The 26,782-nt window shown below is 39.0% G+C and overlaps 1 protein-coding gene across 2 annotated transcripts in view; it reads left to right on the forward strand.

Moving 5' to 3' along the window:
- LOC115412643 (protein TANC1-like) overlaps positions 1 to 26,782 on the forward strand; it is a 54,326-nt gene that overhangs the window by 20,976 nt on the left and 6,568 nt on the right. For both annotated transcript variants that reach the window (XM_030125259.1, XM_030125266.1), the window contains 16 exons: positions 6,175 to 6,406; positions 7,229 to 7,395; positions 9,250 to 9,558; positions 10,308 to 10,508; positions 10,722 to 10,825; positions 11,849 to 11,957; positions 12,302 to 12,424; positions 15,058 to 15,294; positions 16,612 to 16,821; positions 16,977 to 17,058; positions 18,518 to 18,651; positions 19,997 to 20,120; positions 20,218 to 20,393; positions 23,831 to 23,963; positions 24,357 to 24,386; positions 24,471 to 24,562. In XM_030125259.1, the coding sequence (XP_029981119.1) occupies positions 6,175 to 6,406; positions 7,229 to 7,395; positions 9,250 to 9,558; positions 10,308 to 10,508; positions 10,722 to 10,825; positions 11,849 to 11,957; positions 12,302 to 12,424; positions 15,058 to 15,294; positions 16,612 to 16,821; positions 16,977 to 17,058; positions 18,518 to 18,651; positions 19,997 to 20,120; positions 20,218 to 20,393; positions 23,831 to 23,963; positions 24,357 to 24,386; positions 24,471 to 24,562 (2,463 nt within the window). The remainder of the gene's footprint in view (positions 1 to 6,174; positions 6,407 to 7,228; positions 7,396 to 9,249; positions 9,559 to 10,307; positions 10,509 to 10,721; positions 10,826 to 11,848; positions 11,958 to 12,301; positions 12,425 to 15,057; positions 15,295 to 16,611; positions 16,822 to 16,976; positions 17,059 to 18,517; positions 18,652 to 19,996; positions 20,121 to 20,217; positions 20,394 to 23,830; positions 23,964 to 24,356; positions 24,387 to 24,470; positions 24,563 to 26,782) is intronic.

Genomic DNA, 26,782 nt, shown 5'->3' on the forward strand with positions numbered 1-26,782 from the left:
GTAAGTTAGGACTGTGCAATATGAGCAAAAATCATATCTAAGTATTCATCTCAATATTTTCTCAGGTGTGGATTAAATTTTTAGGTATAATACTAGTAGCAATAAACACGCTAATCAAGTCACACAGGGTAAGTGGCCTACCCAAACACTAAACATACCGTCGGACTATAAAGAATCATAAACAGACTGGTTTATGTATCAGGGAAAGCAGACACACCATGAATATAAGACAGTGTTTAGATTTATTCAAGCATATACAGAAATGGAGAGCAGCTGGTTTGAGAAGAAAGATTACAAATATAAGACAATGTAAACCATGAATATAAGACAGTGTTGTGCAGACAAAGCATGAACAAATCTGCAAACTGCCGCGCAAAGTAAGACAATGCAAATGACTCATAAAGATGCTTCTGAGCTATTAACATGGGCAGTTAATACGTAGTAAAGTGCAGACCCATAAGACAAAAATTAAGTCAAAAACAGAAGGTACACAAATCTGACAAACACTGACAGAACGAGATAAAGGCATGTCCTAACTTGGTATGATGACACATCTGGTTACTTTTTAACTAAGTTGTAGATTACTTCACTCACTGTGTCATATATCTTTTGGAAGTGTTTTCCAGAACCTGGGAATCTGGAGGATATGTCCCCTCTTGTTTTGTGTTTCGTGTTACTTTGATTTGATTCGAGTGTGCTGTTCTGGATGTAGATCTCATATGTTGTTCTTGTTCCTGGCATCTGCTGGATTCATCCACCCAGCTTGGGGGGTTACTGGCCCCCATGCCCTGGTCACTCCTGGCACCAGTATTGCCTTCACACCCCACATTTTCTCCAGCTCCTCTTTCAGTACTTGGTATTTCTAAAGCTTCTCGTGTTCTTTCTTCCTGATGTTGCTATCACTTGTGTGATTGCTGCATCTGTCACTACCTCTGTCTTCTGATACTTATCGACCACCACTATGTCAGGCTGATTGGCCATCACCATCCAGTCAGTCTGGATCTGGAAGTTCCACAAGATCTTGGCTCTTTTGTTCTCAATCACCTTCAGGGGTGTGTCCCATCTTCACCCTGGGACCTCCAGTCATATTCGGTACAGATACAGATGTTCCTGTACACTCACCTGGTTACATCGTTCCATGCGTGCCTTCCCTGTCAGCATGTGTTCTTGTTCTTGATCTTGTTGCCTGTTCTTGTGCATCCATGAGTAGTACTTCTGTGTTATCTTTCAGTCCACCCTTTTCCAGCTTCTGGTATACTCAGTGCCAATGAAAGCGCAACACTTGAATGTGTTTTATTGTTCCTGAGCTGCATCAATATGTTTAAGTTTCACCTGTATAAGATAATCCCAGACAATTTCTTAACAACCTGAGACGGGTTGAGCTATTGTCACGCTTGAATGAACTTGTCTGCATTCATAAGACTTGTTTTTCTCATTGCTCAGCTATGAACTGCTAAACTTAAGGAATAGTGGTCAGTTCAGGAGTGCTCATGTTCTGTATATAAAGGCAAGCTGAAAAACACGAAAATCATTTGCAATAACTCAGCGATGCCTAGACTGACACGTGACCACAGATGCCATGCTATGGGGCTCCTGGAGGCCGGAATCTCTGCTCGGCAGGTGGCGCGCCATTTTGGATGCAATGTGTCCACCATAGTCAGGATGCAACAGAGGCATGAAGAAACTGGCTCAACTGCAGACAGACCTCGCCCTGGACGAGCACGTGTGACCACGCCACAGCAGGACCGCTACATTGAGCTGCAGCACCTCCGGGACCGCTTTGTGACTTTTGGTTTTGGGGGTCCTTGAGTTTCTTTCTTTATCCTTATTTTTTGTCAACAAATTTGGATGTGATTTTTTTATTTTTACTGTATAGAAATGGCCTATGATTAATTCCAAAGAGCTTATGGAATAAAAATCCTCATTGATTAAAAAAAGAATCTTCAAGTGTTGCGTTTTCATTGGCACTGAGTATATGTTTTATTTACATCAGCCATCTCTTCAATTTGCCAGTGCCATGCATGGGCTTGTCTGTCCATAATAGCCCCTCTGGCTCCTCCTCCTTACTGGGCTTCTGTCGTCTGAGGCATTCACTTAGCAGTTCATCACTGGGGTCCATCTTTTTGATATATTTGTGGAGGCCTGCTGTTTCCTTCTGGATAGTGGTTCTGATGCTCACTAGTCCTTGGCCTCTCTCCTTTCACTTCATGTACAGCTTCAGGTTGCTGGACTTAGGGTGAAACCCACCATGTATTGTAAGGAGTTTCATATATTTGAATATCAGTGCTAATGCATGCTGAGTACTGATTGTTGATGTGTAAAGAGTAGTTGATCAAATATAAAGCCCTGTGGGACTCCATTGTTAAATTAATGGGTGTACCCCACCTTTGTCTGATGGCAGCTGGGATGGATTCCAGTTTCTCGTGACCCTTCAGAGGATTAAATGAATGAATGAAATAAACAAGGAAAAAGTTGTCTATTGTGGAATGATTTGCTTGGAAAACAAAGTGCATGGGGTATAGACTGAAAGCACTGTTTTAAAGATGCCTAATGAGCTGTCCTCCTACACATTTTTCAGCAACACTTGAAAAAAGATAATACTTAAAAGTCAATATATCCATGCAGGCTATTTCTCGTGCTTTAAAAATAGGTATAATTACAGCTGATCTCCAGGCTGTAGGATCAACTCTCTGTTAAAAACATGCACTAATAACCTTACACATAGGATAAGAAAATGACTCTTTCCATTTCTTCAACAACATAAGGCCCATTCCAAATATGTACATCTGGGGAGTTTGCATTTCCTAATGACCTTAGAATCTAGAGCAGTGGTTCTTAACCTTGTTGGAGGTACTGAACCCCACCAGTTTCATATGTGCATTCACCGAACCCTTCTTTATTAAAAAATAAAATATGATTTTTTTCCAAATTCAAGACACAGGTATATGTTTTACTGGTGCACAAAATGAACCGTGCATTAACATCACTGTGTTCAAAGAACAAAACCAATACAGTGCATGAACTCACAACAAATTACATACCTTTTCACAAAGACATGACCTTTTTTAATACTACCACACTGAAATGGTTTTAATTTTTGTATTCCAATAATGAACTTACTGTATTTATACTATTTATAATTTTTAACATTTTAACACACACCCATCACCTAATTTCCATCAGGCTACAATAATAATGAATATTTACTGCAAATCAGTGTGACTTCTGCTGTTGCCTTTGAGAGACCAGTTCAGAAATGCGTGGCTTCACCTTGGCAAGTGCCACTCTCATGTCATTTTCACAGCAAAGTCTGTTCCTTTTCTTCGTTTTTATGTCCAGCATCCTTATTACGGCACTAGCTCGGCTTTAGTGTAATACGATTTCTCCATCTGCGACGGTGCGTCGGTCGTCACATGATTGTAACTGACCAGTGCGGTGACCAAAAAATGTAAACAAACGCTACACATGGCTGCCTCCGTGGTTAACAGGAAGTAGCAAAAGTCATAACAACGATGTGGAAAATACTCAAATAATTCATCGTCAGACGAGTGGAAGAGATTATAAACACTTCCAGATTGTGTTGTAGTGCTATAAGCAACAACAATACACTGCATATATTGGATGTCAATCAGAGAAAGAGTCTCCGAAGCCGTTTGTTTACATACACGGACCTAGCCCGACACACACAGCCGACTAATGAGTCGAGTGTGTGTCTTGACCTCCGCCGAACCCCTGAGACTGACTCACCGAACCCCTAGGGTTCGATCGAACCCAGGTTAAGAACCACTGATCTAGAGCATTGCACATTGTATTTGTACCCGCTCATTTACAATGTAGGAAACAACCAAGAGCAGTGAATCACCAAAGCATCTTTAATTCTGTTGGCTTAATAAAATGACCATTTTTGTTCTTATTTGTGATATCATTAATTACTGCTTCATGAGTAGAGTAAGTCACAAAACATTTGGTTATATACTGTATGTTGTGTGGACCTAAATCCAGTCTGTTGTACAAATAGTTAACCCTTGTGTTAGGCGTGCAAAAGTTTGTCAAATAATGAGAATTAAACAATACTATATTTAAAGAGTGGCATAATTAAATATAAATGTATATCAATAGAACTGTAGATTTACTTTAGAAGGTTTAAATGGTGTCCTATCTTACATATACATAATCCCAGAGTATAACTTCATTTGAGACAAAAACTCTATTTTCTCAGTTAGACAACCCTGAACCACACAGTGCTTGAGTTTAGCCATCGTGATGCTGTTGCTGGGCTAGATACAGACTCATTTGTAGTTACACCTGAAAGCACAAAGACAAGATAGTATATTTATATAAAAGAATGTGTCACATAGACTTCTTGTAACGACTGTGTCGATACCCTAGATTATCATTTATGCGTTTGCTCTTCTCTCACCAGATTTGCAATTACAGTCATAGTAATACAGCATCATAGATGATTCTGCAGGGAGCCATTAATGCCGTCACATAAAAGCATTTCCCTCCTCAAAGAGATAAAGACATGTCAGCATTCCTTTTTTAAAGAGTTGTAAATTGGGGAGGGGGCCACATATTTGACACAGTGTTCTTCTTTCTTTTTGGGCACATGTAGAACATGCTGCTGATTGCATCACAGAGATGACATGGAAGCTGCTAAATTTACTAACTTGGCCTCAATAAGAGTTTCCATGGGAACTAGTGAGACTACTTGTGATGGAGGATGTTAGCTCAAAACTAAAATCAATGATAGTCTTACATGTGGACTGCATGTGGTCTAGGCTTTGGACTCTTAAAGCCAGTAGGGAGGTCAATTTATATATTCAGATAAAATAAAGCTCCTGTTCATCCAACATGACAATCAGCTCCCATTTACGTCAGCGTACATGTGTGTTTCAGGATATTGTTTGGTTTGGTTCCTGCATTTTAAAATCCCACTAGTTAGAACTGATATGTGTAATCTTAAGCCTTATTTACCATTTAGCTTATTGTCTGAATAAACCAACTTGTTTTCACTGTAGTAATATGAGTGCAGTGCAACTGAGAAAAGCTTCATGAGTAAAGATGCGGTGACTCAGCAGTGATTTCTACAAATATCCTCTCTGTGTTTATATCTTGTTTATTTGGCCTCATATTTTTTCATTTTTTATGTTTTCCTTCTAGGGATGTAAATGACTAAATAATTCATATACAAATAAATTCCAAATAGATACAAGGCATAGAAATCCAATTTTTCAGTGTTCTTTTCTTCTTCTGTTTCTTCTGTTTCTTCTGTTCCATTAATGGTTTTCAAATGCAAATATAGTTTTATCATCTACCAGCTGCCAGCGAGAGATTTCAGGGTCCACTCTAAACATGTCATCAGTTCATCACAGGGCTGACGTATACAAACACCCACTTTCATATTCACACCTACGGGCAATTTAGATTGACCAATTAATATGTTAAGTTGCGTGTCATTGGCTGGTGAGAGGAAGTTGGAGTACCCACACAGACATGGGCTGAACATTCAGACTTCTGGGTTTGGATCCAGAACCTTTGTTGTCTTACTGTAAGGCACCACCATGCTTTTCTTCATGGCAAATGAAAATTAATATTCCATTATATATATATATATATATATATATATATATATATATATATATATATATGTCCAATTCTTGTTTACATATTCAGGTTAATGATGTCATAACATGTTTGTCAGATTCACATATGGAAAAGTGGCTTGTGCTATTTTACTTCTTTTACTACATCAAGATAGACTTGGTCCATTGTGTGAAAACAGCCTATACCATTGATATACAGGCATGCAGCTTCTTATCATCAGCTACTTTAGCTAGAGCTGATGATAAACCATGAGGCAGAAAAATATCACAATATCATGTTTGTCCGTCTGAAATTGCTCAATTCATTAAAAAAAAGTCTAATGGTAAAATGATAAATGGACTGCACTTATATAGTGCATTTTATACACCTTCTTGGTGCCCAAAGCACTTTACAAGGCCTCAATTCAGAATACACAAGAGGAATATACTGTTTACATGACCCATATGAAAACTGGAATATTGTCATATGAATCATACTATTAATATTAATGCACATACATTTAGACTTTGCAAAATGAACATATCCAACAAAATCATATGTTTTTTCCCTGCTTCTGTCTTTTGCCAGGTGGTTGCCTATCATTTCTGTCAAGCTGACAACACATACACTTGCCTGGTGCCGGAGTTTGTTCACAGTGTTGCCGCCCTGCTGGCCAGAGCGCCACAGCTCACCCCCTACAGGGAGCTGCTGGTCCAAGAGCCTCACCTACAGAATGCGCTGAGTCTGCGTTCCTGTGTCCAAGACCCCATCGCTGCTTTCAGGAAGGGTGTCCTGGAGCCCCTCGCCAGTCTGCGCAAGGGTAATAAAGTCCTCACACACATGCACACACTAAAAGACAAATGTGATATTCAAGTTTAAAGACCTTTTTAAAGTTTAAAATAGTATCCGTTTTAGGGTAGAAAACTGTCTGCCTCCCTCAGCTTGCAATTAGGAAGCCTGCTGCTATCTCCTGTGTGAAATAGCTCATTAAGGACTCTGTGATGGGCCCATCGATTATTTTTTCTAGTTAAGGTCAATGATTTGAGTGTGAAACAGATGTTAGACCATTTACATTGGGAAATGATGAGTGTTATTTTTGCCCTGGTGAATCATCAGCCTCCCACAGGATTTCAAGGTCACTAAATACTCTGGAGAGGGAGGCTGTGAAGGTTACAGGCATATTAGCCAGCTCAGATTCTCGTCATACAGTCAGTCAGATAGATTGATGCGTTATTATGACTGGGCCCTCCACAGTCTGAGAAGAGGAGTGTTTTGTCTACTCTATCTCTATTAAGCAGGTTAGAAAAAAATTGAGAGCCCTCGTGTTTGAGTGTATGAGTCGGCACAGGCTTGCAACGACAGCTTAGATGATGTGAACCATGATGGATATGTCCAGTTTCAAGCTAATAAACTGCAAAGGTCCCTGGCCTCTTTCAGCAGAATATAATCAATATCAGCTGTTGGTACTTTTCTCAGAATATGCTGTTGCGAAACAAACCCATTTTCATTCATGAGATGCTCTAGATAAACTGGCATACCATCAATGTTTCATTATTATCTGCTCTTCGCTGAACAAATCAGATGTTTCTGGTGTTTTAATGTGTTCCAACCTGTGCTTTCTTTTCTTTTTTTGTTGATTCAGAACGAAGATTACCTGAAGAGGACTATATCATTTTAATTGACAGTCTTAATGAAGCAGAATTTCATAAACCAGACTATGGTGACACCATTGCAACCTTCATCACCAAAATAATCTCCAAGTTTCCTCTCTGGCTCAAGTTGGTGGTCACTGTCAGGACAGGGCTGGTGGTGAGTGGGATTATTTCCTTTGCAGTACATCTCCTTAAATGGTTGTTTCATCCAGATAAATATATTTTATCACCTATTTCTAACTACGGTTTGCCAGGTTTTGAAATATATGTCCCTGATGTGTGTCTGTTTTTGACACATCACTGAAATATGCAAATGAAAATCCCCTTCAGTCTGTGAATCTGAGAATATTCTACTCTGAATCATAAATTGAGTTTTATATGGATTTTTCACATAAAAGTAAAATTAAAATGCTTATTAAGTTTCACCTTCACTGACAAATTTGGAACCGGTAAATATACAAATGCTGTAGTTGTCCATTCCTAAATGCTGGGTGTTTGTTTCTTGCTTCTCCACTGTCAGTCTCCATGCACTGATGACTTCAGGTTTCCACATCAGACCTGCAAAAGTTGCAGACTATCACAATTCCACCACCTCCACCATTTCTGTGCTGTCACAAACCCTGCTTTTAGGTTCAAGCCTTAAATTCAAATATTTGATGAGAACAGAGAAACTTTCTTCCTTCAGGAGATGAATGTAAGAGAAGCATCAAAGTGTCAAACAGACATTCTGCAAAGTAAAAGCCAAAGCCAACAAAATATATTTTTGGAAAACCTGAGTCTGGGGAGACGTTTGGTTACTATGGGTAATCAACATACCTAGCTGTGAACGATTCTCGGTGGAACTTCTTTCATACAAAGATTTCCTGTGAAAACTGGATTGTTTGAATTATTTATAGGTGATTTTTAAGGCTTTAAGCAAAGAAATTCCTCTTACCTGTTTTGTTTTGTTTTGTAAGCATAAAAAACACAATAGAACAATCTGTACGGCTAGATGCCAAAAAAAGTGCAGAAATCAGTTTCTTTATTTTGGGCGAACCAAACCTTGTATCACATCACCCATCCACTAGGTATGGCCACCCACAACCTGCCCTTTCTCTTAACTCTCCACTCAGTTATGTTTTTAACACTATGGTATAGACACTGTGGCATTTGGCAGTGTTTCTTTCTCCAGTCTGATGTATTTTCTCAATCTGGTTGGTAATCCCACCAAACAGCGGATGCATCTGTCTAAGCGCAAAGCCAAGTCTCCAAATGCTGCATGGATTAGGCCTTGAATGGATGGTAATACTACTGGGAGTTTGCAGGGAGTCTGGAGCTTGACAGCCAGCCAGCCGGTTACATAATTGGATTAGTGTTTGGGAATACACAAAACACATTTGGGGTCATTTTCTTCATGATTCATTTGAAATCAGTGAGCATCAAATACCAATATTTAAACAAAAACAGTGCAGATATTATTCCTCCTTAACAGAATCCACAATTCTCAATTGGATCTTTATTCACCCATTGTCTTTTTTTACCAGCTGCCTCAAAGGAAATATAACAACCTGGATATTTTATGTGAAAGCGTTACGTGGCCCACGGCCTACAACTTCGCTGAATTAAAACACTGTTATTTTCATTAATAGGAAACTGAGTTGTAATAACATAGATTTTTTTTTTTTTTTTTTTTTTTTTTGTCAGTTATAGGTGGTTTTGACCAGTTTCAAGCAGTCAAGGATGGCAAGAGAAGAGACAAAATGTGAATCTGATAAATGCCTGTGAGCAATGTTGGAGCTTGAGTCATTGTCACACTATTTACTGTACTGTATCCCATGGCTCTGTGTGAGTCAGAGGCAACAGCATCTGAGGAATGGGTCCTGATTATGGCGCTTTTAATTTTTCATCAGCAAATACACCAAAAATATGAACGTACCACGAAGGAATCTTTAAATATCAACCTGTTTCTGTGGTTTGCGATGTCTTTTTAAATACTCAGCTCCAGTATTTCCACTCTTTTCATCTCCCTCAGGAAATCACCACCCTCCTGCCCTTCTCTGGCATTTCTCTGGACATCTTGCCAGACAGCAGTGATCTGGGAGCTGACCTGAGTGATTACATCCATCACCGGGTCAGCAGCAGCACTCATGTCGCCGCTAACGTCACCACACCGACGGGCTCCGCCCCCGATCCGCTGCTCCTCAGCAAATTCAGCAGCCACCTGTCAACACGGAGTCACGGCTCCATCCTCTACCTGCAGCTGACCTTGGATCTATTCCATAAGGGCCACCTGGCTCTGAAAGGAGGAAACTACCTGGTGGTCCCCGTCTCCCTGTCAGAGGTCAGCCTTGTACAGAATAATTGTTGCGTATCAAGTTTGTAGTCTTAACACTCATTTCATCCTGGTGAGTTATCTGCTGTGAAATTGCATCTCACTTTAGGGTGAAACAATCAATGCCCGTAAAATCACCACAAAGATACACAGGCAGCAACCATTGTCCATGCTTGTTTTTCATAAATAAGAGAAGAATTGAGTACACACACACTGCTCAGATTCAATCAATAAAGGATGAAAATTACAGCATTATACATGGTGGCAAAAATAGTACACAAAAAGTAAATGACGGGCACATCACAATGTTATACAAGCAACAGTGTGAAACAAGATAACAGATGTGTTATTACACAAACAAAGGCTTAGAAATATGACGATGCAATGATTGAATAATAGGTGCACATCAGCAGCTCAAGAGGCGTGAATAAAAATGTCTACACCCTGATAATGGACAGTAGTGGTTAAACAGAAGAGCTTGTGCATAAATTGCAGTACGGATCATTGAGTAGAATTAAGTATTTAAGACAGTAGTTTATTTTTTTAAATGAAAATGATACCAAATTTTTGAGAATGAAAATAATGATGATCCAAATTTTGGCAAACAGGATGAGGAGATCTACTAACTATGTTTTAAGTAGTTGTTTTTTGGGGAAGGGGTTTTAATACAATGTGAACAGGCTTACTTGCAGCCTGTTCAGAGATAAGCTTGACATTCATTAAAAAACAAATACTGATGATGTCTGAATCTCTGTTAGGTGTACCTGCTGATGTGTCGTGTGAGCTTTCCGGATAAAGAGGTCTTTGAACGGGTGCTTCCGGTGCTAAATGTGGCACTGGCGTCTCTGCACCCACTGACTGATGAACAAATGTTCAGGGCGCTGAATGCAGGCAGTGTGAGGGGGGAGCTGGAGTGGAAGGACTTCCAGCAGAGATTAGACAGTCTGGCTGGATTCATGGTAAGGCTCTGATATAACTGTATGAAAGGGAACACAATGATTTATGCCTTTGTCTCCATGGTTTCAATGTGTTTTGTAATGATTTACTGTTAAGAACACAGTTTGGGCCTAAAACTAGCAATATAGATGTCTTTCCTTATAAGGCTTACCTGAGGGGAAATCTCACCAAATGGCTGCACTTTGAGAAAGTTCCTTTCTCTGCTGTAATTTTAGGTGAGACGCAGGGATGGCACCAGAATGCTGTGTCATCCATCCTTCAGAGAGTGGCTTGTTTGGAGAGCAGACGGAGAGAGCACTGACTTTCTCTGTGACCCAAGGTGAAACAAGAAGTCAAAGACCATAACAGAGAGGATTCTTTCCACAAATGTCAAGAATATACAGCAGAATACACATCATCTTGTTTTTACTCTAGCAAAATTAGTCTCAGAATTGCCAAAATAACTTATTACACCAAACAACAATAAGGTGATGTACAACAATAGCTGAATAATTTGGGGTTGTCAAATCCAAGCACAAATACAAAGCAATTTCATCGCATTTTAATTTGTGTTTCAAATCCACACATCGCAGTCTGAATCACTATTTTGCGTGGAGATTTATAATTTCAGCTTCAGACCTGCTGGTTTTTACTGTCATAAACATCTATTTACATACAAATGGCTAAATATACTGTATTTGTGATATTCTTTCACATTCATTAAATGTATGTGCATAGCCTGACATGCAGAAATCAGCTCTTTATTCACAGTATGAGTTCCGCACAAATCCACAAATGCAGGCTGCACATAAAACATCTGACACATCTAGGCTCAAAGTGTGAGACATTTTTGAGAAGAGAACAGATCATCACCTTTTGATTAGAACACATTTTGCATGCTTTGTGAAATGAATGCAGCTACAAACTAATTTGAGTAAATGTCAGATAAACGCACACACTCTCAAACAAACACTGTTTGAACTATTGAACTATTACAATCAGTTGGTTGCTCAGTTCATTTTATCAAATAAGACTTTAGAACATTAATTTTTGGGGATCACGAATTATTATCTTTCCAAAAGCAAAAAAAAAAAAAATCAAATTTATGAAGCTCAAGTTAAACTTACAATAAAAGATAAAATATGAGATGTGTACATTTGTGAAATATGTGAAATGTTTTACATGTGTTTAAATTTTCCTATCAATTGGAATGCACATTTGAAAAGTTCTGATAAATTGTACACATTAATAAAACTTACTTTGCATTTCTACATCATCTAATACACAAATGTGACAATTATGATCCTGTGGGTATTTTCTCTTCGTACTGGATTTGTTACACTGTATGTCCACCTTTCTGCAGGAGTGGCCATGCTCTGCTTGCCTTCATGTTCTCCAGACAGGAGGGCAAGTTAAACCGACAGCAGACAATGGAACTGGGACATCACATCCTCAAGGCTCATATATTCAAGGTAACATAAGCTTTACTTCCACGTGTCTAACTTATTCTGAAGGTTATGAAGGCAGCAGATTGTACTTAGATCATTCTGAATCTGTCATTGATGTAGGCTTCAAATAAGCAAGATCCTGCATTTTGTTGTATATCAAAGCATTGACACATACCAACTCACACACAGAAGTGAGTGAACCTTGGTCCCTATCATCACCCACACACATTAGCACAATTCACATGCATAAACACCCACAGTGCAGTACTCCTGGGACACAGTTCTGCACCACACAGTGTTATCAGCGTCAGAAGCAAAATCTCTCTGTCACTTTCTCTCTGTCTGTTCACTCCGTCAAATACTCACAGGGTCTGAGTAAAAAGACAGGGGTGTCCTCCAGCGTTCTTCAGGCCATGTGGGTAAACTGCAGCACAGACAGTCTGTCGGCTGCCCTGGCCTCCCTGAGGAACCTCTACACACCGAACATCAAGGTGACACACACGCGCTCTGCATCACAAACACACTCATACAAGCAAAAGGCCTTTTATTTGTACTACTTTATACTCTATTAAAAAGCACATATTAACCATTGACTAAATGTCTATTAGCATGTACATATATTAGCTGCACTGGGTAATGCCTTATTCTACAATCATTAGGCCATCAACCAACAGTTTTACATTATTTACTGCTTATTGGTAGTAAGATAGCTTTGTATGTGAATTATGATATAAATATGTTGTGCTCAGTATGGATCTTATAAAGTTCAATCCCTGGTCTTTTCCTTTGTTAAAGAGAAAAAAGCAAGAAAAGAAAGAAAAGCACAAAATTAGTCCATTATAGAAAATCTTCTTCTTTCTAAAGTGAGATCTTGTTCATAATTAATTGGCAATAGTTTGACACCTATTAACCCAGACAAGTCCCCTAATTAATGGATTAGTTATGAGCAAGACTTCACTTAAGAATAAGAAGCATATTTTGAAATGGAAGTGTTTAATTTAGAGTTACTAGGTTGGTATTGTGACTGTGTTTTGTTACATAAAATGAGGGTGTGTGTGGTTCCTAAAACCTTTGTTGTGGAGGTGACATGAGGCTGGGCTCTCATTGTAGGATTAAAGATTCGCCACCAGGTGGTAAGTTCTGCGTCCTTTAGCCAAGCAGAAATGTTAAAATTTTTTCCTTCTCATGCGATTGGATGATATTTGCTGGGTTATCATGTGACTCCAGAATGAACACATAGCAGATAATTAACCTGAGGCTCGTTTCTGCACTGGCTCGTTAAGTTGTTCAGCCCAGTGCAACACAAAATGCGCCCATTTCACACATTTTGCGTTATCCGTTTCTGGGCTAGTTGGTTAACAGTCTGCACTTGCCCAGTTCCTCGTTGCAGGGCTGATTTTAATGACGAATGAGGATATATTCTTGTAGCTTCATTTCACTTCATTACCTGCGCCAGGAGGTACTGTGATCACTTTGCTTTGTGTGTTTGCATGTTTGTTTGTTTGTTTGTTTTTTAGCAAGATAACTCAAAAAGTTATGGACGGATTTTTATTAAATTTTCAGGAAATGTTGATACTGGCACAAGGAAGAAATGATAAAATTTTGGTGGTGATGGGGGGATCTGTCTTGATGGAGGTCTGTGCTCTATGAGTGCTTTTCTTGTTTCTGTCATGTATTTCCATTGAAATATTATTTACATCTCAAAAAGAAGATTTTTAACAGAAGTTTGACAATATCTTTGATGATATCAGATTTTTCCCATGGACATTTTGGACCGATAAAAAGTAATTTACCGTGTGAGGATTGATCTGCTCACTGAATTTTATTCTCTGCATCGATTTATGGATAAATATAGATAACTTCAGGACACTTTATAATAAGGGACAGAGTGTGTGTGGCTTTGAGAGATGAATGAATGAATGAGAGCGGTATGGTGTGTGTGCGTGTGTGTGCGTGTGCGTGTGCGTGCGTGTGTGTGTGCGTGCATGTATGCGCGTGTGTGCACATGTAATGAGATATGAGCGCATGGATTAGAGGAACAGAGCAGAGTTCAATTTTTCTGTACAATCTGTTTGTCCTGTTGTTGCCATGGTTACGACCAACATTGACCGTTTAGAGGTCTGTTAATAAAGTCACCAATGCAGAATAACTCAGGTCATCCTTAGACGTCCAGCCGGACGCACGATATATGTGTGTAAATAATTCAATTTAGTTCAGTAGGGTGGGGGCACATGCAGACAGCTGAGGGGATCCATCTAGTCAGATGAGGGTGAGGAGGTCCATCCAGATAGGTGAGGGTAAGGGAGGAGGTCCAGGGTCAGAAATGGCCTTTAATAATTCTTCATTCTAACCATAATGCTGTCAGATGACAGCGGGAGCGGAGGCACACCCGTTTAGTGCACCCTTCAACACAAATAGTGAGCAAACGATGGTTTAACAAACACAACGAACCCAGAAACAGATTTTGCATCCGTTAAGCCTCTGCATTTGCTGACCCATTGTTAGCTCGCAAACGGATGCGTTCACTGTTTAACCCAGAAGTGAGCCCCTGGTCCAGATGTCACAAGTAGAACTGTTTAGTCCTGTTAGACCCACATTTAGTCTCCTTCACCAGTTTAATATGTATGAGGCCAAACACCACTTGTCTATTTGTCTACATAAATAATAGAAGACCATGTATTAACAGCTGACTTGAATCTTACAAGTAAAAAAGTTGTAATTCAACACAAAAAATAAAAAACTAAAAGGTAGAATTTAAGCACACATAAAAATTAAAGCCCAACTGAAACATATAAATTTGGCTCTGCACACAAATTCGTAACTGCAGTGTTTATATTCTCATGTGCCACCTTATAAGACCCATAAAAAGGGAACCATTGTAATTCATATTTACTGTTAGTGTTTATAAGTCATGTAGTTACTTTCCCCCTCATTATCAATCAACAGTAATTAGGAGTCCATAGATGGAGAGTGTGTTAGTGACCTAGACCTGCAGAGTGAAACATTAATAAATGCCTCATAATGACTAATAAAGGGACCATATGCTACTAATATATATGTTAATGAGCAATATGTTCTATGGTTTTTGGACATTCAGAAATGGACCTGTTTCTCCATCCTACAGGTGAGCCGTCTGTTGATGTTAGGGGGGGCGAGTGTGACCTGGTGTACGGAGGTGGTAGGTCGTGCCCCCATCCTAGCTGTCCACGCCCACTTGGGACATGTAGAGATGGTAGCTCTGCTTCTTGAGATGGGGGCACCTGTAGATGGAACCACAGACAGCGGCATGACACCACTCTGCCTGGCCGCTGCTGCAGGACACACGGACATCGTCAGCCTGCTCTGCAAGAAAGGAGCTAAGGTTAGTAGGGATCAACCACCTATTAGCCTGGACAATTACTGGACCTGACATTAACCCATAAAGACCCAAACATCCACTGGTGACCAAAATCATCTACTGAGCTACAGTGTTGATCCACGAATCCTATCAGTACATGTAAATAATTGGTGTAAAATGCAGTTTGTAATTTTTTCATGGTCATCAGATATGACCCATTTGGACGTTCAGAGGCTCTGTAGTGAATGTGGAAACACCGCCATCTTCTATAACATTGATTCACCAGTAAAACCCATGGAGTTAGGTCAGTGACAGTGGATGGACACACTTGATTTTATATTCAGTTAATGATATCTGAAAATGTGACTTTTCTTCAGTTTTCTCTGTTTTGATATAATAACCTTTGAATTTACTTAAGTTTTCATGAACATCTACATTAAATGTAGGAAATTAAATTTAAGAAAATACATGATTTACAGTGGAAAATGCAAAATACAGAGGATAACATGATTATAAATGGCAGTAAATCACTTAAGAAAAGTTAAATAGAGAGAAAAATTCATTTGAGAGCTGCCACAAAAGTAGCACTGGGTCTTTATGGGTTAAGTAATTTCCAAATATTTCCATTGTTAATTTTTCATCCAGTAAAATTAATGAATGTAAAAATATGCTGCTTTTTGTTCTGAAGCAGCACCCACCAGTTTTTATGCTTTTTTAAAAAAAAAATTATAAAACTTTCATAGGTGTAAGGTTCAGTTTTTGGCAGCATTAGCATTTAGCTGCACCTAGCGGTGAAGCTGCATATGAATAATGAAAACATCTTAAAAAAAAAAAAAAACTTACATTTTTTGTTTTCTATTGCATTATACTGAGAAACTTTCTTTTAATTTAGCATACATTCAAAGACATTTCAATGATTTTTTGTTAATTATTTCTTACAAATAACATGTTATATCATTTGTTCAATAAATTTTGATTTGCATTTTTCTTATAAATTTGTATTAGTCACAAACATGTGTCTCCTTGATCACAAACAATTGGTACTGGCACTAAATAAATATCATTCACCCAGAAGTCGGCATCATTTCTGTGCAGGAGGAATAAGAGACAAATGTGGGTTTGCAGGTGTGGATGGGTTTGCATATGTACATCTTTGACACAGAACTGTCTCTCTTCAGCTTCACACCAGTGGTATCCTCAATAGCCCTGGTTTCACATTAACCAGTTTCAGTTTCTATTCTGGGAGACAGATGACATAAACAGGGCTGATCTAGGCCACCGTTTACGAAACACTGACCAGGACCAGTATTGTAAGTCCTTCTGTGTACCCCTCTGTGCCAGGTGGGCCATGCTGATAAGAATGGCCAGTGTGCACTCGTGCATGCCGGGTTAAAGGGCCACACAGAAATCATCAACATCTTGCTGGGCCAGGACTGGGGATCAGAGAACCCAGCTGACCCACAACAGCCGCACGGCAATGAGAATGTGACCGGGAAGACACAGGCGGCCCAGCAGGCGGTCACAGCTGCCGCTAGTGTGGGACACACACAGGTACATATGAGGAAATCATTTTTAACAGCATGCAGGAATTCATTTATGTAGAACACAACACAGAGGATTTATTAGATGATGTTTCCTGTGGTCAAGGTCTGCGGATGCATTGGTTTTTTCTCGGTGCGGTAATACAGAGGACTGTTTTCCTGCAGGTTGTGAAGAGCTTGCTGGACTTGAAAGATGAACAGCTGGCTGTGCAGATGGACTCTCACGACTCTCTCTGGGGAGAAACGGGTGCGTTTCTTCTATCAGTCAGATAAATTTAGCTTTCTCACCTCTTTCTGTCCATCACTTTGGCTGGAGAGTCATGCTCAAGGGCTTTAGGGTTTGCAGTTCAGGCACATTCTTGCTCTCTGCAATGAATACATATGAAATAAATACTTCTTAAATAGCTCTTTGAGGTGCAGCTCGGCTCAAAAACCTAAACTTACTGGTTTTATATACAAGGATGCTCTGGTTATTATCATTCAGTGTATTCAATTATAAATAGTTTTTGTTTTTATCAGAAATTGAATATTAAATTTATCACATCAAATATCTTGTCCAGGCACATTTATTCAATTTTCAGACTTTTACCGCTATCACAGACGCAGGTTCTGCATACAGAATTTTGTTAGGTCCATTTCCTGAGAGCATGTCCAATGAAGCCTGTATCTCTGCTTACTGCTGCATTACAGTATAATTCTATTACACGTTTCCCTCTTGTGCTGAACCGGAGAAAGCCAGAGCTTAATAGCCTCAAACATTCATCTTTGCATGTTCTAGGCCTTATGTTTATATTCAGTATTAGTATTTACTTACAGTCCATTTACAAAAATAAAACAATAATAAACCAAAGATGTCACTTCAAGTCTGATTACTGGGTCTGTGTTTGTAGCTCAGCGTCTGCAGTTGCTCAAGTCAGTGGTAGTTACAGTATCACAGCTTTTAAATGAGTGTGAATTACAATCACCACTTGAACAAGAATATTATTTTCAGCAGGGAAGTTTGTGTGTTAAAGCAGCAACAGCCTCACTAACCTTGTTACTATTTTGTGCTGCTGCGCAAAGTCACCCCAAATAAAGACAAGAGGTCATTTTTTTGTATCATACATGATAATAATTTCTTTTTAAAGGCAACATTATTATTATTTATTATATTGATTTGCTCACTGAAGCATGCGTGCACACGCCCTGTGCTGTTGTTTATGAAGGGTAGAGGCTAGACAATGGCATCAATACCTTTCCTCTGTCCTCAGCTGCACAATTAGCTGAAGGACTACTAAAAAAAGAACCAATGCACATCATTTGTCACAGTTATCACGTGCTTGTTTAGGAGTTTGCAAGTTTGGCACTGTGCAAAGTTATAGTGGGTTTTTTTTTCCCCGTTGATATTTACTTGAAAAGGAGCATTACATGAAGCAGGTTTTTGGTGTCAGTAAGATGTCTTTGAGCAATTTTGATCTGCAGTACTTACAGATTTATATTAAAACATAACTTTGCCTCAGTGAAGAACATTACAGCAGGACATATTACTCCAGGATGTGATATGATGAGCTGCAGCAGCACCTGTGTTAGAATCAAATAGAATATGGAAATTACCAGCACTGCTTTTCTCTCAGTTTCTCACTCCTGCTTCTACTTCTCTCCTAAATGTGTCAATTCCAAATTCCCCTCCGCCTCGCTGTCTCATCTCCATGCCGACTCTCTGTCAGTGCTGAGCGCGGCGGCAGGGAGAGGGAGGACTGAGATGGTCGTGTTCCTTCTGGAGCGAGGGGCGGGGCTAGAAATACCCAACCGCAGAGGGATGGTGCCACTGCTCAGCGCCAGCAAACATGGACACACACAGGTGACAAGTCCATGTAAAATGTTTCAGGTTTAATTAGCTCTTTGTTTTTTTTAGCTCACCGGCCGATATGCCACGAGCTGTTGTGAAGGCGCTGTGTCCGGCGGCGGCGGCAGAGTCTATGTTAGCAGTTTGTTCAAACATCTTCTCCGATGAAACTACTGGTCAGAATAATTTCAACTTTGTTTCGTAGCTTCCTCGGAACAATGTCTACAAAGTTTGTTCACAATTTTGAGATATTTTGTTTTTGAATTTTTTACAAATTTTTGAAATATTAAACATTTGCCTTTACTTATAATGGTCCAAATTTTAATGGCTTATAACATGGGAATGGTTTGAGATATCAATATAATTACTATTGAGCACTGATAGGAAGTCATATATGGACTTTCATTTGGGTCCATGACCTTTGACCTTGAGTGACCTTGAATGGTCAAACTCAAGGTCACCAATGTCTACAGGGTGTCCCATAAGTCTCCATACATAGGAGACATAATACATATGGTTCTAACATGTATTTCTTTATATTTCTTCTTTATAGTTCTTCAGCAGTGGAGGACACGCATTGAAATGTGTTCCCAACAAAATGGCAGTCATATAGAGCATATTATATAAATAAAAATGGTTTATGTCAAGAAACGTTTATTTTTCCTATGTATGGAGACTTATGGGACACCCTGTAGATTTCAATAATCTTCTTCTCCAAAACTACTGGTTGGATTCATTTACATTTTTTAATGTATCTTCCTGGGGACAATTTCTACAAAATTTGTTCACGGTTTTGAGCAATTTTCATTCAAGAATTTTTGAAGAATTTTTTAAATATTAAAATGTCACCTCACAGCAAGAAGGTCCTGGGTTCGATTCCAACCAGGGACCTTTCTGTGTGGAGTTTGCATGTTCTCCCTGTGTCTGCGTGGGTTCTCTCCTGGTACTCCAGCTTCCTCCCACCATCCAAAGACATGCACTGATAGGTTAATTGGTCAAGCTAAAATTGCCTATAAATGTGAATGTGAGAGTGATTGGTTGTTCATCTCTGTGTCGGCCCTGCGATGAACTGGCGGCTCATCCAGGGTGTACCCCACCTTCACCCATAAGTAGCTGGGATAGGCTCCAGCTACCCCCGCGACCCTAGTGAGGATAAAGCAGGTTCCGAAGATTTGAGTTTACTTTTAATGGGTCGTATTTTGATTGCTTATAAAATGCTAACGGTCAGAGATATCAATATAGTTACTATTGAGCGCTGATAGGTCATAAATGGACTTTCTTGGTAGAACATGCCGATGAGCCACAGGGCCATTGGTCCTATTTCCCCCTTTTTTTGGCTGATTTTCCTCTTTTTCTCCAGATTGTAGAGTTACTGCTTAAACACGGTACAGACATCAACGTCACTGACAAACAGGGTCGCACTCCGCTGATGCTGGCTGCCTCCGAGGGCCACACGAGTACTGTGGACCTGCTGCTGTCCAAGGGTGAGCAAACCCACTACAACCACCTACTGTCATCTAAACCAGTTCACTGAATGTACTACATACTGTAAGAACAATCTATTTGTGTATGTGGACCCAGGAGCTTCTCTGTCCAGCACTGATCAGGACAGTCTCACTGCGCTCAGCTGGGCTTGTCTGAAAGGCCAGAAAGGCACGGTGCAGCTTCTGGTGGAGGCGGGCGCCGACCTGAACCAACCTGACAGACAGGGCCGGACTCCCCTGGACCTTGCTGCCCTCAATGGAGACGCAGATATAGTGAGTTTTGTTCTTTTATTCAAATGGTATTATAGCAATGAAGAAGAGAGTTATAGTGATTAGGGTTGCACGATTTTGGAAAAAACTGGTATTGCAATTTTTTTTAACCCTGCGATATATATTGCGATATAAAAAAAATACTCATGGGCATATAATCGCTGTGTGGTGCCATTGTAAATGGTCACACCAATTAGTTGTGTTACCTCTCGTTGTGGCAAAAGGTGCATTAACCCTTTCATGCATGAATTATGAGAACCTTAGTCAAGATTTTTTTCTTGAGTGTTTTTATTCCTCCTTCGACATGAAAAAAACTAATGCAATCAATTTTTTTTTTCACTGAGTTACAAAAATGTCCGTGCATCATATTTTTGAAGTAAAGAAACATGTTTAAATCCCAATATCAGAAAGTGATATGAAAACAATGAAATAAAAACATTTTTAATGCTGCTAATCTGATGTTTTCTCACATTTTAACAAATTTTAATGCTAGTTATTACTCACTTCATAGAGATAGTATGCAAAAAAAAAAGGGCTAACAATTAACTGATTTCCACTCAAACATGTTAGTGCAGATCAGGTTTATCTAGAACAGTACAGTTACAGTAATGGTCTGAATGTCAGTGTATTATTATGGGATGGTGCATTAGTGTCCACTGTGTTGGCTGATATGGAACTAAAACAACCAAACCCATGAATATACAAGAGAACAGCTGGAGAAGAACTGACCACTGGGGTGACCACTGGAGTGACCACTAGAGTGACCACTATGCATGAAAGAGTTAAGGCACTGTTGACACAGAACACGTGCTTCAATGTCATCCTTCTTGTAGCTGAAATAATTCCAGATGACTGACGTTGCTTTGCTTTTTGGCACCAAGTCTTCATTTCTGGTGATTTTCTCTTGCTCATTTTTCAATGTTGTTACCAGTGACTCACTCCATGTGCAGGGGTGTGGTCTACTTTGGCAAACTGATTAAGAACGAATGTGATTGCTAGATCACTGCGTGCAATGGTTGAAAAAGGTTGAAATTAGATGAGAACATGTTGAGTTAATTTGCCTCCTTCATTGCAGGACTTTGCAATGTGATTATTGTGCACATGAACATTGCGATGACGATGCTCAGACGATATATTGTGCAGCTCTAATAGTGATATTTTTTGTATACAGCATTGTCCATACAGGTAGACATTACTGGAGAAGTGTTTTACTGCAAAAGCTAAAATCAGTATCATACACATGTTTGTATTTAAGCAGTTCTAGTCAAAACAGAGCAAATATCACATGCTGTGATCTGGGACAGGACGTCAACTTGCAGTCACATCTGATATGAAAACATTTAAAGCTGAAATGCAGGAATGGAATATAATATTCACCATAATTGTGTTTTCATTGGTGTAAATCACTTGACAACAGGAATCACTGTGTTTTCATTACCTTAGATCATGGGTGTCATACTCATTTTAGTTCAGGGGCCAGACCAGTAAAAAGAATAACATAATTATATATAAATAATGTCAGCTCCAAACTTCCCTTACATGGTGAAAATGTTTACATCTACAAGCTGTCCTTTAAAACAATGTGAATAACATGAACAACCTAAAATTTCTTAAGAAAAATAAATGCAATTTTAACAATATTATGCTTCAGTTCATCATTTACACATGCACATTACAACTTACACATCACAGTGGATCTACAAATGCACAAAATATTTGATAACAGGCAGAATATTGTTAAAATTACACTTACATCTCCTAAGACACTTCAGGTTTTTCATATTTGTTCAGAATATTTAAGTTTTTTGTGAAATGATAGTTTGTTTTAGTGTAAATACAGGGAAATTACATGAAAATATTTACATTTACAAAGAGATAAATTTGGAGGTATGAGTATTTAGAGGTTATTATACTAATATTTTTCCTGGTCTGTATGTGGAATCTGAACTAAAATTTTTGTGAATATCTTAAGTGCAATTTTTGCATTTCACAAATTCATCCCACAGACCAGATTGCAACCTTTGGCGGGCTGCATTTGGCCCCTGGGCCACATGTTTGACACCCCTGCCTTAGACTAAAACAGTCATATCTACAGAGGAAAAAGTTCATCTTTCACAGAGTCACCATGTTGCATGTGGTTTTTTTTTACGTTTTCAGAGCCACTGTTGCTACTATAAAATTGGAGGAAGAGGGTGGAACAAGTGGGATTCATTTGTTTGCAAACTGCAACTTTGCTGCGACTCATTATGATCCTATATCCATATGAATTATTATAATAATATTTTTATTACAAAATGCATCATGCACATATTCTAAACACATCACCAGTTTGACTCACCTGATTCCCTGCTTCTTGAAATCATGGCACATATGTGCATGAACATCTCAGTCTGTAGGAATGTGTGTCAAAGAAGCTGAGACTTAATATGCTTTTTGTAGCTACATTATCATGTCAGTTGTTAAATTCTGTGAAACTGACACCACAAATGAATAAATATAAAATTCCTGTTTTTTTCACTTTAAAGGAGTGATATTTTGCTTTTTTTTAAATGGAATTATGCATTTTAAAACATTTCCCTATGGTCTACATAAACTGTAAATGCTCTGCTTGGGTCTGAATTCTTCATTAATTCAACTCCACAGGTCCATCTTCAACCCTATTTCTGAGTAATGACACCAGAAAGGTCGTTTTGAGTGCTGGCCCTTTAAATGCAAATGAGCCACTTCATGCCCCACCCCCTCCAGGTTGCTGACTGTGCTGCTCTGTCCTGTTCAACCAACAACTAAACATTTTAGATAACTGGCTCAAAGTTTGGACATATTTCAGTTTGGACTACAACCGCTGCTGCTGACAAACAATTATGTCGTACTCTGAGAAATGTTCATCAGAAGTCTTGACCTTATATGTGCAAATGTCGTGATGCAACTAGTTATAGACATAAAATTAAGCAGGAATAAAACAGGTTGTAGAAATCCACTCGATTTTTGCGAAAATGAATATAAAGATAGCTGTGCAGCACCTGGAGGGTTCAAATTGAAACTTTTTGAACTATCATGGTCCAAATACACAAATAAATGAACCAAAGACTAATAAAAGTGGGTTTAGCAAAATATGACCCCTTTAAGGGGTATTTTGTCTTGCAGCTAAAAAGACACTGTGATTGTCTTGTGTCATAGAAGGTACATCATGATAATGTCATAAGTTACTTTGTGATTCTCACCTCCCACTTTAAAATGATCACTGAATTATATAAACTCGTCAGAAAATAGGTCAGCTTGGTTATTATATTAATAATTGTGAACATGTCTACCACTTCTGTCATTGTTGTATCTTTTGTGCTGATGAAGTAGTGGTTTTAGATTGTAATGACTGCGTTATCTGACTATATTCCCTTGTTAATATAAAAGCTGTATAAGGTAATGCTTCTGTGTCTTGCCAGGTGCATTGCTTGGTGGATCACGGAGCTGTGTTGGAAAGAGCTGAAAACAGTGGAAACAGAGGCTCAGAACGGACGCCCGGCTGCCAGAACCCGGCCCTGGTGGCTTCGCTACTGAAGAAAGGATCTAAAATGGGTATAAGCACAGCCCTGCAATGAATTCCACCTCTGTGAACACAAATGGATAAACAAAAACAAAATGCATAAAACATTTTCACAGTAAAACAGCACCAGGAACTTTAACCATATAAACGAGCATAAAGTGAAATCAATACTTTTGCAGGTTGAGTAGCTTATCTATATTCAATCAATATTTATATCTGACTTAATAAAGTCAGTGTAGGTTCAGCTCACTTGGAAACAAAGGCTGTATACATAGACATCTATTATGCGTATGTTTTTGTAAGCAGTATTTTCTTTATAGGACTGCCATATAATTTGTTGCCGTGCAGTTTTACATCCACTTCCCTAACGCTCTCCTCTCTTCCCTGCTCCGTTGTCGGCTGTTCTCCTTCGTCAACCACATCAGGGTACAGAACAGCTCCACATGATCGATCAGGTACATGATTTATGTAAGACGCAGAGTAAAAGAGACAAGGTGAGATGGAGAAGAGAAAGATAAATATTTGTATCGCTCCATCAGGTCACGCTACATGGGCCATGGCTTCCTCTAAACCAGACATCCTCCTTATCCTGCTGCAGAAGCTGATGGAGGAAGGGAACATGCTTTATAAGGTACTTTATGGTGAAGGTTGATCATTTCCGACAGTGAGCTGAGTGTGTCACTATACCTTAGAGTGGTGTATTTCTATACATTTATAATGCAGTGTTTTTGTGTATTTATCAAAATTTTGCTGTTTGCTGGTATTTTCTATGTAACATTTTATATACATAAGCTTTTGTTAATTGGTAATAAGACCCTAATCAGACTCTTATATAAATTGTTAATAAAAATGTTAATTAGTTCGATTATAAGACATTTTTAAGCATGCGTTAAGAGGTATTAGACTGGTTCAGAACTTAATTAAAATTGTAATTGCAATTAATAAATACAAATGCATTTATTGAGTTTAACCCATAAAGACCCAGAGCTACTTTTATGTCAGTTCCCAAATGAATTTTTCTCTATATTTAACTTTTCTTAAGTGATTTATTATAATATTGTCCTCTGTATTTTGGTTTTTCTTTGGTGTAAATCATCTATTTTCCTTTATTTAATTTACTGATCATGTAGATTTTCATAAAAGGTCAGATTAAAGTTGAGGTTTATTATATCAAAAACAGAGAAAACTGAAGAAAAAGTGACTTTTTCAGTCAAATCTATCATTAACTGAACATAAACCCAGTGTGTCCATCCACTGTCATTGATCTGACTCCATGGGTTTGACTGGTGAATCAGTGTTGTAGAAGATGACGGTGTTTCCACGTTAACTACGGAGCCTCTGAACGTCCAAATGGGTCATATCTGATGACCATGAAAAGATGACAAACTGTATTTTACACCAATTATTTCAACGTATTAATAGGACTAGTGGATTAGAAGTTATTAAACATTTTAGATCAGTCGATGATTTTAGTCGATGGTGGGTGTTTGGGTCTTTATGGGTTAAGTGTCATCTATCTTGTTAACTTTCATAAAGTAACAACACGATCATACAGCAGTTAAATGCTGTACTTTCTGAAGCCATTTCTAAAGTTAGAAAGGTTAAAAAGGTTCATAAATCCTTTATCAGATAATGGAATGCACTTGTATAACGCTTTTCTACCTCACCATCAAACCGCTGGTAGCGATAAACAAACCACCCTGAGGGATAAACCTTCACTGCTGCCCTGCCTGGAGGTGGAGTGGGTTGTCCACTTTTACACTTTTTGCAAAATGCACATCTGCAATGTGCACTACATGCTGTCAAGGTTGATTTAATCTGAATAGGAATTCTGCAGAAATGCAATGTTTAGGTTAGTTAATGAAGCACTAAAACAGTTTTCATCACTTTCACAGAAATGGCAGTGACATGCAGCCACAAAGCGAACATTGTATAAAACATAGCCTCAAACAGGCTTTAGTGATGTCTTACACACAGCCCAGCCAAAACAGTTAACCAACCTGGATTTAACTAAGGAAACAAATAGGATCCTCCCATTGGACAATTATTGTAGTGATTAATATGTTTCAGTTCCAGTAAGTTATTTATCCCTAACTGATATAGTGAGTAGCATCTCATTAACAACCATTGGTTTAATGGAGAGTTTAATGAGTGGACTGTGTTTCAGTGGAAAAAGGGTCATGTGGTCTGATGAGTCCAGACTGATCCTGTTCCAGAGTGACGGGTGCATCAGAGTGAGAAGAAAGGTGGATGAAGTGATTACCCATCATGCCTAGTGCCTACAGTCCAAGCCTGTGGGGGCAGTGTTGTGATCTGGGGTTGGTTCAGTTGGTCAGGTCTAGGTTCAGAGGTTCAGTCCAGGTCAGCTGAACCTGAATATACTGAACGACCAGGTTTGAACATCAGTGTATTTTTTTTTTTCTTCTTCTTCCACTATGATGATGATGCCATAATTCATCAGGGTCAAATTGTGAGTGGTTCAGAGAGCGTGAGACATGATTTTCACACATGGATTGGCCACCACAGAGTCCAGACCTGAACCCCAATGGGAATCTTTGGGATGTGGTGGAGAAGACTTTACACTGTGGTGTAACGTCATCATCAATACAAGACACCTTCAAGCGACTCTTAAAAACTCACTTTTATAAACAAGCATTTCATTAATTCAGGACAGTATAGTGTGTGTGTGTGTGCGTGTGCATATATTTGTGTATGGACGTTTGTTTCCATCTATATTGTGTCTGTTTATTGCTGTATTAAGTGTTGGTTGTGGGTCTGTCTTAGGGGTTGTTTGTGACGTATGTGGCCATGGTGTCCGTTCAGTGTGTATCTGCATGTTGAAACTGTTTTC

This window comes from Sphaeramia orbicularis, chromosome 3, assembly GCF_902148855.1.
Source record: "Sphaeramia orbicularis chromosome 3, fSphaOr1.1, whole genome shotgun sequence".
In the NCBI taxonomy this organism is placed as follows: domain Eukaryota; kingdom Metazoa; phylum Chordata; class Actinopteri; order Kurtiformes; family Apogonidae; genus Sphaeramia; species Sphaeramia orbicularis.